Below are 13,823 nucleotides of genomic sequence, written 5' to 3' on the forward strand. Positions count from 1 at the left end.
TGATATAGATCTATTACAAATATATATTAGCAATAATATAGATATGTAAGTATATTACAGAAATGGGCCTATTATGGTATGTTATAATGTACACGGTATGAAGTATGTTATGAATATGCTATAACTATAAGTATGTACAGACTATGAACAGGATATAAATATGAAAGCCTACAGAAATATGAGATATACAGTTATACAGAAATGTGAACTATGCAAGTTATAAACAGTTGTAGAATTAAAAATGATCGTATCGTACAGAATGATTATTTACACAGAATTATACAGTAGTGCAGTTAAGATAAGTGAGATATGTGGATAATTTCTACAGAGGCTATATAAAGTGCTAGTGGTTGTGAGTGGTGGTTCAGTCCATGTTATTATTGTGTGTTTGAGGGTACAGTTGTCCATTGTGTGTGTAGGTGGTTGTGGGTGTTTGTATCTCCAGTCCATGTGTTTAATGTGGGTCAGATGTCAGGAGGCAGAGTTCAAGAGTCTGACAGCTGTGGGGAAGAAGCTGTTCCGGTACCTGGTGGTCTTAGTCCGGAGGCTCCTGTAGCGCCTCCCAGAGGGCAGGAGGGTGAAGAGTCCATGTGATGGGTGACTGGGGTCTTTGGTGATTTTCCCAGCCCTTTTCAGACACCGCTTCCTGTAGATGTTCTTTATGGCAGGAAGTGGTGCTCCGGCGATGCGCTGGGAAGTTTTCACAACCCTCTGCAACGCTTTCCAGTCCGAGGCAGAGCAGTTACAGTTACAGTTACAGTTGGTCAGGATGCTCTCGATGGTGCAGCGATAAAAGTTCACCAGGATGTCTGAGGACAGATGGTTCTTCCTCAGAGTCCTCAAGAAGAAGAGGTGCTGGTGAGCCTTCTTGACCAGCTTGGAGCAGTTGGTCGTCCAGATGAGATCCTCGGAGATTTGAGCTCCCAGGAACTTGAAGCTGCTCACACGCTCCACAGCCGTCCCCTTAATGTAGATGGGTGGATGTGGGTCAGCATTCCTCCTGTAGTCCACGATGAGCTCCTTGGTCTTCTCGGTGTTAAGCAGCAGGTTGTTTGTGTCGCACCACTCAGCCAGACGATCCACCTCCTCCCTGTAGGCGGCCTCATCGTTGTCGTTGATGAGGCCAATCACCGTGGTGTCATCTGCAAACTTAATGATGGTGTTAGAACCACCGGCAGGTCTACAGTCGTGGGTGAAGAGAGAGCAGAGGAAAGAGCTCATCACACAGCCTTGTGGTACACTGGTGTTCATTGTGATTGTAGATGAGCAGTGGTTATCCAACCGGATATGTTGGGGGCGGTTGGTCAGGAAGTCCAGTAACCATTTGCACATGAGGGAACTGATGCCCAGCCAGGTCTGTCAGTTTCCTGATGAGTTGTGACGGGAGGATTGTATTGAATGCTGAACTGAAGTCTATAAACAGTATTCTGGCGTATGTGTTGTTGTTGTCCAGGTGTGAGAGGACAGAGTGCAGTGCGATGGAGACTGCATCCTCTGTGCTCCTGTTCTGACGGTATGCGAATTGGTGGGGGTCCAGGGTGGGGGGGAGACAGGATTTGAAGTGTGCTAGGACCAGCTGCTCTAAGCACTTTGTGACGATGGGGGTGAGGGCTACTGGGCGGTAGTCATTGAGGCTAGATGAGGTGGAGTTTTTGGGTATCGGGACGATGGAGGTGGATTTGAAGCAGGCCAGTACCACAGCGTGGGCCAAGGACAGGTTGAATATGTCTGTCAGCACTCCTGCAAGCTCCCCAGAACACGCTCTGAGAACACGCCCGGGGATGCCATCAGGACCTGCAGCCTTGTGGACATTAATCCTGCTCAGCACTGCTCCTACGTCGGTGGGGGAGAGAGTCAGAGGTTGGTGGTCTGGCGTCATCTCTGCTTTGGTTGTAGTTGTTGGGTTCCCTCGCTCAAAATGAGCATAAAAGTTGTTGAGCTCGTTGAGGAAGGAGACATCAGAGGATGTGGGGGAGGGTTTGGTGGTCCTGTAGTCTGTAATGGTCTGGAGTCTTTGCCACATGCGTCGGGGGGTTAGAGTTGGAGAAGTGTTCTATAGCCATAGTTGCAAGGCTAAAACAGGTTTTCTGCCAGTCCACTGAGCCAAAGCTGACCCCCAGAAACCTTTCCTGCAGAAACCCTGCAGCATGCACACATATTCAGTTTGACAGATAAAAACTTTAATGAAAAATGTTACAGTAGGAGCTTTTTAGTGTGTGTTTTTGGTTTTTGTGACCCTTGACATCTGAGTAATGTGTCTTCTCCACAGTGTCGCTGGTATTGTGTTCACCTTTTGAATCTGTCACTGTGGGGAAAAGTAGTCCCGGGGACACCTACTAACACTGTATATTCAGCATATCCCTGTTTTCTGTACTCGTGTTGCTGTGTTTGCCTGTTCTGTTGGATATTTTATTTTATAAATGTGGAAATATAAACCTTAAAACTTTTCTGCCTGTCATTCCTCTCGCTCACTGCAGTGATCATCACATAATTTGGCAGTTTGATAGGGTCACAACTGTTTAAGATATAGACATGAAACTTTCGTTACGCAGTTCACATGAGAATGATGGTCAGGCTCCAACAGACTGTGGTGTGACCCACGAGTACTGAATAAGGGACATCAAATAGAGGGAAGGCGCTGGCCTTTATATATTTCAAGTTATTTATCAGTCTTTGACTTTCTCCCGCCTCATGAAATCTTTGGTGAGATGCTTCACACAGATGTTGTCATAGAGATGGGCAATTTTGCCACGCTGAAAGGCTTTCATTTGAATTACATAAAACTAGATGCTTTATTGATGCATGAAGAGTAAACTAAGATATCACTAAGTTATCAGAATGTGAAACTAAAGAATATTTAACCGTATCAAAAAGATTTTGTTAAATTTTGAAGAGAAGCAATGACATGCACTTAAACACACCTGCTTTTTCTTTAAGTACCTTTCACAAAACACACCCAGGTTTCCTGGAATAAAAACTTCTAAACACAGTGAAGCAAATGCACTCTTTTCCTTTGTCCTGGTCTTTTCTCTAAGTATCATAAGGGCTGCCACAGAGTATTTTTCATGGTGTTCAGGGTTTTCTTTAAATATATTCTAGCGGTTTCATTTATCTTGCGTTAGCAGAGCAGTATTGAAATCCTTAATGTATGTCTCTAAGCAGCTGTGACATTATTGGTGCGCGTCTAGCTACAGTACTCGTCTCAGGAAGAGACGTACAAACAGATGTACAAAACAGGAGGTTTTGGCTGCTTGTTTCTCACCAGCTGCTTTTCTTGTAAACTTCCTGCGGTTTTCATGGTGTGACTGCCTCAAACAGCAATAAAGCACGCTGTTCTTTAATTTGACAGCAAATGGAAAATGTTTCTGTAGGGTGCCAAGATGCCCGTGTATTCGCTGTTAGTAGCTGCTCCATTCCCACTATGTGATATTGCATTTGCGAGCTCGAGGCAGCATACCGAGACATTTTGTCAGATCAATTCACTGAATGAGTGGTAACGATGGAAAACTCTGTGTCTTTGGTGAGGTTGAGTTGTATCCTCCAGTGTTAGAGCAGGTCGACATGAGCAGAGGGTAGGAGGGCATTTATGTCATTTTACCTATTCAGCAAGTAAACCATTGCATAAATACAATAGCTGTTCCAGGAGATTGTTATGCCACAGGTGGTGTAACTGTGTTGTTGTCTGATTTGTTCTTGTTGGTGGGAGGGAGAAATAGATTTTCAGCACACTAAAGGTGGTAAATAGGTCATATCTTCTTTTTGAGACTTTTGGAGCCAGTAATTATATTTTTAACTTTACTGTACTTTATTTTACTGTATGCATTTAGTAGCGACTTTAAAGACAAATAAATAGAAAAAAAACGAATAAATTACCATGTATTATTATAAAACTGACCTGCCAAACAGTATAAAAAGCACCACATATCCTCACATACAAGCTGCAACATGCAGATTGTATGTTTATGCAGTTGGAATCCAATGATATGATACACATTATTTTAAAATGCACCAAGTTGCATAATGAGTATTTTTAATTTGGATACTTTAATATTCAAGTTACATTTTTGTTTGGGGGGGGGGGGGCACTGAATAACTGCTAATAAAGTAATATCAAAGTAATATCAAATGTGGTAATGACATAGGGATTCTGCTACACAGCTCACAGGTAAAATATAGGTAAGATACACTGTAAAAGAAAATACAAATATACCCAAAAAAGCAAAAAACAACAGGGAATCTAAATTCAAACAGGGAGGCAGGGAAAATGAGGGAAAGATTCACAAACACCATGACTAAAAAAGAAGGACAGGACTATTTATACACATCAGAGAAACAGAAACAGCAGAGTGGATAAGACACGGGTGTAGACAGTCATGACGACGAGATGGGGGAGGAAATGAAATTCACCTAACTATCAAAGTAAAACCAGGAATGACAAGAGAACCCAACTGAACACAGAGATGCAAAAACCTGCACAAAAACATAGTAGAGAAGGGACTCAACAGTGGCTAGAACACTAAGCCCGAAACAAAAACACAAATATTAAACTGTTGATTACTGTAAGGGAAAACATGGAGGAAATTGCACACAAATACAAACTCCATAAAAACAAAACTAGAACTTTAATACAAGAACTAAAGCATCTGGGAACTAGAAAGCAGGAATCAGAATCATCCTAACTGTTGTGTAATTATTGTTCTCACGATACCAAAAGCTAAAACTAACACTAAAAATTCATAAAAACAAAACTAAAACTAAACATAAAAACACAAACACAGCATATCGCATATCTGGAAGCACACACATGCATATTCTGTTTCATTGGTATCCCCTGTAAGATTTCTGGGAATAATTTTACACACCATAAAGGTTAGGCGTGATTTTTGCACCATTGTGCTGAAGTGCCAAATATTTGATTTGCATGATCAGACAAAAGCAGATCTCTCCGTTTTATAATTTATGTTTTCCACACAATCGTTAGCACTCATCCCTGAAGCCTCTGTGCATTTGAGCATGCCCATAGATGTTCTAGCTATTGCCTCTATTGCTAAAGAGAACACTAGCAGCTCTATGTTATGTATTTATAATCACCCAGAAGTAGAATTATATCCTTGGAAATGCAATCTCTTCTTTTAAGCCTGTTTCAAAGCTTTTATTCAAATTACTCATAAACTGCCTTCGGATAATAGTTTGTAGAAGGTGGCACCATAGAATAGTAAAGTCAAATAATCTACTCTGTTCTGAGTGTGAAACTGAATGAATTCCTTCACTGAGATGCAGTTGTATAAATCATTAGTATGCAGCATGCAGCCCACACCATGCCTTGAGATTATCAATATTTAGCCTTAATAGGCACTTAATCATTGATCTAAAGTAGGTGCTCTGCTTCTAAATAAATCTGGTGGGTTGAAGGGGCTTCCGCCTCAGGCATGTGAGTCTTCAGCTCTGCTTTGAGGCCTGTTGTGCAGGTCTTACTGCTAAAAGCCTGACGAGATTGAGGAAAAAAATCCCCATATCCAAATACCCATCAGCACTCTGACGAAAAGAAAGAGGGAAGCGGAGAGATGCATTCGAAGAGCAGATCTTGTTTCCCTCGTTGCTCTTCCCTCTGGGCAGTCTCCATGGTAATAGCTGTCAGCTCATATGTTTTATTTAACCTTCACGCCCTGGAGAGAAGCCACGTTATGTTAATAAGGAGGGTTTTTTTCATGACTGTCACACATTTTGTCTGTGTGAAACTCTGCAGGATATCACCTCTCATTTCTTCTCCCAAGTCTGTGTTTTGGACACAATCTGTTATCTTATCCGATTAATAAATACTGTTTGTCATATCCATACTTTAGCTGTTATTTACATAAAATAAAATGTGTGCAACGCCAATTGTAATCTCAAAATGCTGTTTTTTATAGACGCTCCAAACTATTTACTGACCTAAGGACAGTAGCATTTATCTCCTTCTTTCAAAACTGCTGAAAAGCTTTGCTAAAAAAAGAAATCTCTTTTTTGATTTCAAAATACTAAAGCAAAGGTTGGTCTAGGTGCAAAGGGGGGGGGGGGGGGGGTGCCTTGGGAAATCAGAAAAATTCAATCAGAAATAAATAAACCAACTGGGGATAGATCTCTGGGGACCACAATATGGTTTCACACTGACACACTGAAATCAGTAAATTACTCTACATGTGTGAAGCGGTGTATCACTTTGTCTTTTGTTTGAATATCACATTAAAAAGTAAAGTAAAAACACTGCAAGGAAAGCTATACAGTTTTAAACTTATTGTATTGTTTAGCATTCATAATTAGAACGTTTTACATTTTCTGTGATGCATTCAGGAGGACAGGCCACCGCCCCTCCCACCTTCAGTCAAGCACCTAACCACAAGCTTCCTGGTCTCTATTTGTAATACAACTTCTGTTGACCAATCGTGTTTGAACAGGCTTTATTTCGCTGCAGGTAAACAGTCTGTGTGAAAAGGGGCAGGGGGGACATAATAAGGAATGCATTTGCAGAGAGAAGTCTTATGGAAACCATTATGTGATCACAGTTCAGTATTTTATTTAATTTATGTTTGCTTTTTTAAAATGTATTTAATTGCTTCTTTTAAAGTGGCTTCACAGTGTAATGGTGTAAACGTTCAACTAATATGCAAAAACTCCCTGGTTTCAGACCAGGAGTGGACACAAATCCCGAGAGGCATGTCTCAGAAAATCATCCATCAAGCCAGAGTCGTAGAATGAACGACGGAATGACTTACTCCAGGGCTCTAGTTTAAGCTATCTTTGCTTTAACGATGAAAAATTTCTTGTTCTTCACCTTTCGCACGACAGTATTATTTACCCATCTAGATTGAAATTACATGTAGCTGTACATACTTCGATAGCTTTCATCCTGGCAGCAGTTTAGGATGAGTCACTCTCTACAAGACTGATGTAGATGTCACTGAACTGGAGCTCTGTCGCCACTTTCAGGGATTTAAATAAAGGCAGAATATGAACCACAAGTCCCCAAAATTCAGATTTATCTTTAAATCTTTGTTTTCCCTCCACGGATAGATGATCCAAATAGTCTTGGCCTGAGACAAGTGAAAAAAACAACACTTTTGCCCTGCAATACTGTCATTCTTTCCGGTCATAGTGGATTAATGTTTGCTTGCCAGGGAAGTGATTCAGTCACGTGACTGAAAACTATGGTTTGCAGTTCTTTACATTAAAAGAAACGACACTGTACCAGGTGTTCCTCTAGTAAATGACGAAGATGAATCTGGCAACCTCCTTCCATTGCCCTGTAGTCTAGGTCTGATGCTCACGTTGCCATTTTTGGCGCTTTCGGTGGTGGACGGCAGTCAACGCGGGTCCCGTGACTGATCTGCCGCTTTGCAGCCCTATACACAGCAAACTGCAATGCCCTGTGTATTCGGACAACTTTCTGTCAGAATCAGCTTTAAATTTGCTCAAATGCTTACGCTTACCCATTTTTTTCTGCTTCTAACTCATCAGTTCTGCGGACAAAATGTTCACTTCCTTCCTAATGTATCCCACCCACTAACATGTGCATTGATGAAGAGATAATCACCGTTATTAACGTACCTGTCAGTGGTCATAATATTATGTCTGGTAACTAAAGTAAGTTTGACATTTATGGTTTAAATGTCGGTTTAGAAAAAGATAATGGATTTGAAAACTCAACATGTACCTGTAGCAACTGTTTCTATATGGTAAATGGCCTGTATTTATATAGCGCTTTACTAGTCCCTACGGACCCCAAAGCGCTTTACATATCCAGTCATTCACCCATTCACACACACATTCACACACTGGTGATGCCAAGCTACATTGTAGCCACAGCCACCCTGGGGCGCACTGACAGAGGCGAGGCTGCCGGACACTGGCGCCACCGGGCCCTCTGACCACCACCAGTAGGCAACGGGTGAAGTGTCTTGCCCAAGGACACAACGACCGAGACTGTCCAAGCCGGGGCTCGAACCGGCAACCTTCCGATTACAAGGCGAACTCCCAACTCTTGAGCCACGATTGCCCCAATATGAAACAGTTGGTATATTAAACATAATTCGTGTAGCTAATAAATCAAGACAACTGAGATGACAGTCAATTACACTTGTGAGAGTTATAATTCAGTCTATCTTCCTATTTGCATTCCTGTTACTAATGCAGCAGCAGCATTAAACATGTCTTCTGTTGACACCCGGTGAAAAAGTTAACATCCATGTAATGTAAGCAATTACCACCTGAAGAGGTTATCGCTCGTTTTTTAATACCATAATAGATTCCTTCTTCTCTCTTTGTTATTTTCCAGTTCGACTGCTCGTTAGAGTCTCAAATTATATCCTCGCAGGTCAGTTATAACTGATCATTTAGTCCCTCATTGAACACCTGTGGTACAATTGGAACTTCACAGTGCTAAATAAAATTGGGCATTCTCTTAATGAACCCAGTCACCTCTGTAATTTAAGGTTCTGGTGGCATCCTCTGTGCCTGGTATTAGTGTCCAATAACAATACCTCTGCAGCTGTTCCCTAGCTACTCACACGCAAAACACACATATTTATCTGCTCCACACACCTACTCCGCATGCACATGCATGCTGCTGGTGATGCTCATTTTAATGCAATCTGTTCAAACCAGTTATTTATTTATACACCTGAGAATTTACATGGTTATTTGGCCATTTCTTTGAGTCTCATTAGCTTTTAAGTATGCAGTAAAACTATAAGTCATTATTCATGTTTTAGAAATTGTATTTTAAATGCCATCGTGTACCATTTTAATGTTTACCCTTTAGGCTTTGAAAATACATTAACTCTTGGTGTGATTATGTAAGACAGTTGTTCAACAATAGTGATTCAAAGGGGAGCGTACAGTACAAGTTAAATGCAGGTCTGTAATGGATTTAATGCATAGATGAGATGTGATATGCATAGAAATAATCGAGCTTAACTCATCTTTGTAGCTCACGTCTGCTTGAAGCAAGAAAAAAGTAGCACAGCCTGCCGGTCTAAAGAGTTAAGCAAGGGCAAAATTGCATTCTTTGTAATGCCCAGTAGGGGGTAACACCTCTGGTTGTAAATTGAAAACAGATTTAATAGAAGTCTATAAGAAAATGATCCTGTTTCTCACTTGTTTTGTGACCTCAATGATCACAGTTTATGATCTCATTTGCTGGTTTTAAGTTTGCTCCAACACAGCACGACATTTATTTTGTTCGTTATTTTTTCCATTTGGAGTAAAATAAATATTAAAGCAGGGTGTACTTCATGACATGTCTACCACATGCCTGATAAGTCAAATCTCCCTGGAACTGTAGCACGGCTGACCTGGATTGTGTGTAAAGCATGATACAAAAAATATTAACACCTATAAATGCAAAATTATGAAATATATTTTAACTAGTTGCATCAGTTCTGATTGTTTTTTAAATTCTGCCTTTCCAAAGTCTGGTTGCAGTGGAGAATGTAATTTTCTATTACTGTCTGTGAGATGCAAAGGTGCTTTCAGGCTAAATGAGCAAATATAATCTCTCCAGAATCTTCTGGGTGTGATTCCAAATGGGTGTGCCCATAAAACCTTCAAGTGGAGGTGTACAGGAGCCACCCTTACCTAATACCATTGAGCCTAGACACCTTGCTGACAAAAAGAAGTACTTTCCCTTTCAGGCTTTGACCACAAGCAGAATTTAAACAAAAGGAAGATACATTTTCACTCAGAACAAGTAATTAACTTCTGAGTGTTTTGAAAGTTTGATAAGGGACTGGGATAAGGAGCTTACTGATATAGTGAATTTATGGACACTGGTATAAAAGTCCCCTTTAAGATTAATAAGTGTTAATAATCACAAACCTAAATCCACTGATATCTCTAGATATGCTCAAAGCTGTTTTGGGGGGTTAGTTATTAACTTGTTACATGCTTTTTTGTGTTTTTTCCTGTGTGTGGTTATAGAAGGAACCTTCCGGGCGACAGGCAGAAAGCCCTGGACATCATGCTGCCCCTGGTGGAAGGCGAGGAGCAGGTAGCGAGTGACATGTACTGCCTGGTGGGACGTATCTATAAGGACACGTTCCTGGAGTCAGACTTTACCGACACACAGAGCAGAGACAACGGCGCACTCTGGTAAGAGAGCGGGCAGGATGTCAGTGTGCATGTGACATTTCTGCTAAGCCAAACACATTCTGAGTCACCAAAAATTACCATTTCTAAGGGAAGGGAGCATGGGAATTACAGTGACTCACTAGATCACACCATTAAGAGTTTATCATGAATGGTGTCAGTCAATGCAGGATTTCATAATGGCTCTTATCATGAAGGTAAAACCCTTTGCTGGTAATGAGTCTGTGAATAAACCACAGCCACATAGTGCGCAAAATTCTTTGAGATTGCACAACGACACCTCATAGCAACATAAGAACAATACCATTAAAATCCAGACTACAGGGATCATGGATAACATACCAAGATGACTGAAATGTAAAAATTAGCAAACATTAGCAGTGACGATGGTTTGAGCTGCTAAATGTTTTGTGCATGTTAAGCTGAGCTGCCTGGTTTCTGCTGCTGGTAGCAACAGGAAGTGGTAAGCTAGCATTTATTTAAGAAAAAAAGAAAACATTGTGAATATAAATATTGGTACAGGTTAAGATTAATGGCATCATGATTCAGGAAAGTGTCCTAGTTGTCTAATATCTCTGTAAAACCACAAACCCTTGCTATTTAAAGACTCTGCATCACTTCCACACTGCTGAAACTTTTCAGTTCAATAAAGTTAAACTGGTTTGGGTAACATCAGACTGTTGTAACTTCATATTAGAACAATAAATTCAGAAATAAAAGACATTAAGTTCAGCGGCATTGGCACAAAAAATGCTGCCACGCTTTATCTTTCTTGTGTCTCATCTTTTATCCTTGGGAAACCACTTTAGGGATGATTTGCCATCTCACAAGAAGTCTCATATTTTTAAACTGTGTTTCAATAAGTCAAGTATAATATAGTCTTGTATGTCCTATATTAATCCTAACTAGAAGCAGTATTTGTTTGAGTAACTCTGACCAAATTGTGATTTTAGAAAATTAAAGATGAGTGAATTTTAGTGACAATTTATACTTGGCTAGTTTCCCCTTCGTGGCTGTCTTCATTTTTACATCTGGACAACTTTGATTGTAGCTGCTGTTCAAAAGTTTCTCCATACAATTTTTATCCTGGATTTCAAATATCAGGCTGACCTGATTTTAATAGCGAGGATCCATTATGGTCCAGTTAGCAGCTGTCATCAGTGTAAGGCAAGTGTATCTAGGGCAGTGCATCAGGTCAGAGGATGTATGCGTACGTCTTATGAGATGTATGCACATAGTTTCTTCAAAATTCATGGCAGTCGTAAGTTTATCCTCCAGTGTCCAGCTGTCACTCCACACTGAGGAGGAGGTTTTGCCTCCCACCCAGCTCATCAAATTTATCCCTTGTAAAGTCGTCTTTCTCCCCAAAATGGAAACCGAGTTTCAGTATTAACACAGTGGAGGAGACCCAACGTGCATCAAAGATGGATCACAGCAAGTGGTAAGAACAGGGCTTCATTAAATGATCTGTCCATCAACCTTCATCAGGACTTCCAGGGAGAAAAGAGGAGTTAAAATCAGCTTTTTGTGGGTGGAGTCAGAAATCCTTTTGGTTGCACTTTTATATTAAAGGTTTCTGTGTCTTCTTACAGTTTGGCATCTAATAAAGAGATTAGTGTGAGTAAATTAACATTCTGGTGTTTTTGCAAGTGAAAGTTTACGTTTTCTAATTACATTTTTTGGAGCCTGACAACTTGCAGGGACCTTTTGGATATGATAGAGTTGGATATTTGCTACCCAAAAACTAGCTAAGTCAGCATGACGCTAATGAGTAAGCACAAAGAAAGATACATTTGCAGGGTTTCCAGCAGCTTGTTGAAACTGAACTCTCAAATTTGCCATCTCCTCATGAGCATGGCTGTGATGCGAGTGCACCGAGGCTAACAGCTGACGGAAGTCGGCTTATTGAGAACACAAGGCGGCTGATTGTCTTTATCTGGAAATTGCTTTTTAAGATTTCATATCTTTGTTGACTGCTTAGATAATCAGGCTCCCATCTGGCTGTTATTTTCAATTCCGTGTCACAACTTGGCACAGGCCTCTAATAACGCTCGCACCCCTCCCCTCCGCAGAACAGATTGCTCATTAAATAAATGAAATTTCTTGTTTTGTGGGGGTACTCACAGTTGCTGTTTGATGTTCTGTGGCCCCCAACTCAATATGGCTGTAATTATTTTTTTTCTATCTTGAAGTGTCTCAGAAAGCCGGGGGAGTCCTGGGAAGCCATCCATTATCTCAGGGATGCTTGGGATTTGGAATGACGCAGTTCTTGGAAGAAAACTGTTTATGTGAATCATTCTTCTTCTCTTTTCAGGTTTAAAAAGGGGTTTGAGTCAGAGCCAACACTACACTCTGGTATCAACTATGCTGTTCTTCTGCTGGCAGCTGGACACCAGTTTGACACGTCGTTCGAGCTCCGCAAAGTGGGTGAGTGGACCCTGGTTTCTTTGGTCTGTGTCCTAAATATGCGGCTTTTCATTTTATTACACTAAGCCTGCTGACTAACCACTGAGTAATCAAACTCTAATCAGTCTAATCAGTCTTTTGTCTGTAATTTACACGATAATTGTTATCCTAACGTGGAAATAGGGGTCAGTAAAAGCTGCACAAATAAATAACTTATATGAATGGAAATGAAAATTGCGTCACCCACAGAGAAACAATTGCCCTCACAGCTAAAGTGCAGTTTAGCATCTTTCAGCTCATTGCTTTTGTTCTAACTTGGTGTCAAATGAACTACCTTTGCTATGGCAGCAGCTGTTTTAATGGAAAACCTCTAATAAACTCACATATGCTTCTAACTCAACGCCAAACAACAACTGTACAAAGTCTAGAGCATAGGTGTCAAACTCTGGCCCGCAGGCCAAATTTGGCCCGCAGCCTAATTACATTTGGCCCGCGAAGCCATACCAAATTACTATTAGAGCTGGCCTACTGGTATTATACAGCTAATATATATATTGTTTAGTATTAAGCTTTGCTTGTTCCATATTCAGTTTTTCAGCAAAACTTGTTTGAGTCCATAAGAAAAGATTCATTCTTATATCTAGAGGAAGATTTTTTTTTTCAATAAATATTAACGTTAGCCCGCGACTTTGTTCCAGTTTTGAATTTTGGCCCACTGTGTATTTGAGTTTGACACCCCTGGTCTAGAGGAACTGAGGGCAGCAAATCTTTGGAGTTACCTGGAACCAGAACAAGTGCAGAGGAAGTGAAAATTGGATTCATTTAATTCACCCAAGTGGCAAGAGACACGGCTCCAAATGAGAGATAATTTTGTTATGTGTTTGCTGAGTGTGTTAATAGTGTTTGCTAACACATTCAGCGTGTCAGCTGTTGACACAGTGGATGGTGATAATGTTTAACAGATTTTGTGACCACAAAAATGGATGTAACTCCAAAATTCACTTTCCTTTTAGCTTCATTTTAGTTCAACAAGGCAAGAGGGAGATATATGCTGCTAATTGTTCCTTACACAGCCCCTAACTGTGTATGCCTGTCATTTGGTGCAGAGCAGTGTGTGCTGAGTCATTTATTAGAGGGTTTTTTTTTGACAGAAAGTGACTTCCTGCAGCTGAATGCTATTAGGATAAGGTTGGAATGCCAAATATGAACCAGGGGAGTAAAGTTATGGGTTGGAAAACCAAAACAATGAAGTTAAACAGAGCTTTGTTAAATAAAGTTATTTTTAAGCCTTATTA

At 40.6% G+C, this 13,823-nt stretch overlaps 1 protein-coding gene across 1 annotated transcript in view; it reads left to right on the top strand.

Annotated features, from left to right (window-relative positions):
- Positions 1-13,823, top strand: part of map3k5 (mitogen-activated protein kinase kinase kinase 5) — a 93,425-nt gene that overhangs the window by 46,566 nt on the left and 33,036 nt on the right. The window contains 2 exon segments of the mRNA XM_085132425.1: positions 9,955-10,125; positions 12,437-12,549. Coding sequence (XP_084988551.1) covers positions 9,955-10,125; positions 12,437-12,549 — 284 coding nt within the window.

This window comes from Neolamprologus multifasciatus, chromosome 15, assembly GCF_963576455.1.
Source record: "Neolamprologus multifasciatus chromosome 15, fNeoMul1.2, whole genome shotgun sequence".
Lineage (NCBI taxonomy): Eukaryota > Metazoa > Chordata > Actinopteri > Cichliformes > Cichlidae > Neolamprologus > Neolamprologus multifasciatus.